Raw genomic sequence first — 972 nt, forward strand, 5'->3', positions numbered from 1 at the left:
TGTATTAGATAAATAAATATATGTTTCAATAATGAATAATGCTAGCTTTATTATTATTATTATTATTATTATTATTATTATTATTATTATTATTGGTTAATTAATGTATGTAATTTGTGCAGATACCAAATGTGGTGGGTTTTGCGCTGGGAGTAGTACAGATGGTGTTATATGGAATTTACAGGAATAATAATAATGGTGGTAACAATAAGGGATATACTAAGAAGGAGCATAAAGCATTAGATTTGGTCACAAACGTTGTTATAGAATTGAGCCCAAAGGGGACTAATGAGATTATAGTTCCAATTCCATCACCAATTACAAAGGATCATAGAGTCATGAAAAAGAATAACAATAATAATAATAATCATGAAGATGATGATGAGAAAAATGTGCGTGACATCGAAACCATAGTGTGATGATGGATGAAAGTATGTGGTGAGTGATTATTGTTTTCATGGAGCAAGTGTCCAAGGCCATGGGTTTATTTACATACTAATTCTCCTAAGGCCAGTGATGATTTCTTGGTGTTTATCATCCTTGCTTGTAGTATGCGACTTTCTTGCTATAATTTAATAATAATTAGATTTTCAATTTCTCTCCTCTTATCTATCTTGTTATAGTTTTAGGCTTTTTAACCTAAATCAAATACATAAAATCATAAATAAATTAGGTTGATCTAGTGGTTATTTCACTAATTCGCTTAAATAAGTGTCGAGAGTTATAATACCCTTATCATGATTTACTCAAAATTTAATATTGTTCATTAACATATAATCCTAACCCTCGTAGTGATGAGCTTTTAAAATTGTACATATATAAAATACACTACTAATCTTCCATGATTTATGTACAGAAAAGTAAACACTTAACACCCTACCACATAATTTATATACAAATAATTAGGAACCTTACGCATCAAATTTTATCAAGTGAAAATAAAACAAAACATAAAAAGATAATTTATGAATA

At 28.2% G+C, this 972-nt stretch overlaps 1 protein-coding gene across 1 annotated transcript in view; it reads left to right on the forward strand.

The window, feature by feature from the left end:
• LOC107634730 (bidirectional sugar transporter N3-like) overlaps positions 1–602 on the forward strand; it is a 2404-nt gene extending 1802 nt beyond the window's left edge. The window contains exon 6 of the mRNA XM_016338152.2: positions 123–602. Within this exon, the coding sequence (XP_016193638.1) occupies positions 123–419 (297 nt within the window). The 3' untranslated portion in view covers positions 420–602. The remainder of the gene's footprint in view (positions 1–122) is intronic.

This window comes from Arachis ipaensis, chromosome B03 (assembly GCF_000816755.2).
Source record: "Arachis ipaensis cultivar K30076 chromosome B03, Araip1.1, whole genome shotgun sequence".
Lineage (NCBI taxonomy): Eukaryota > Viridiplantae > Streptophyta > Magnoliopsida > Fabales > Fabaceae > Arachis > Arachis ipaensis.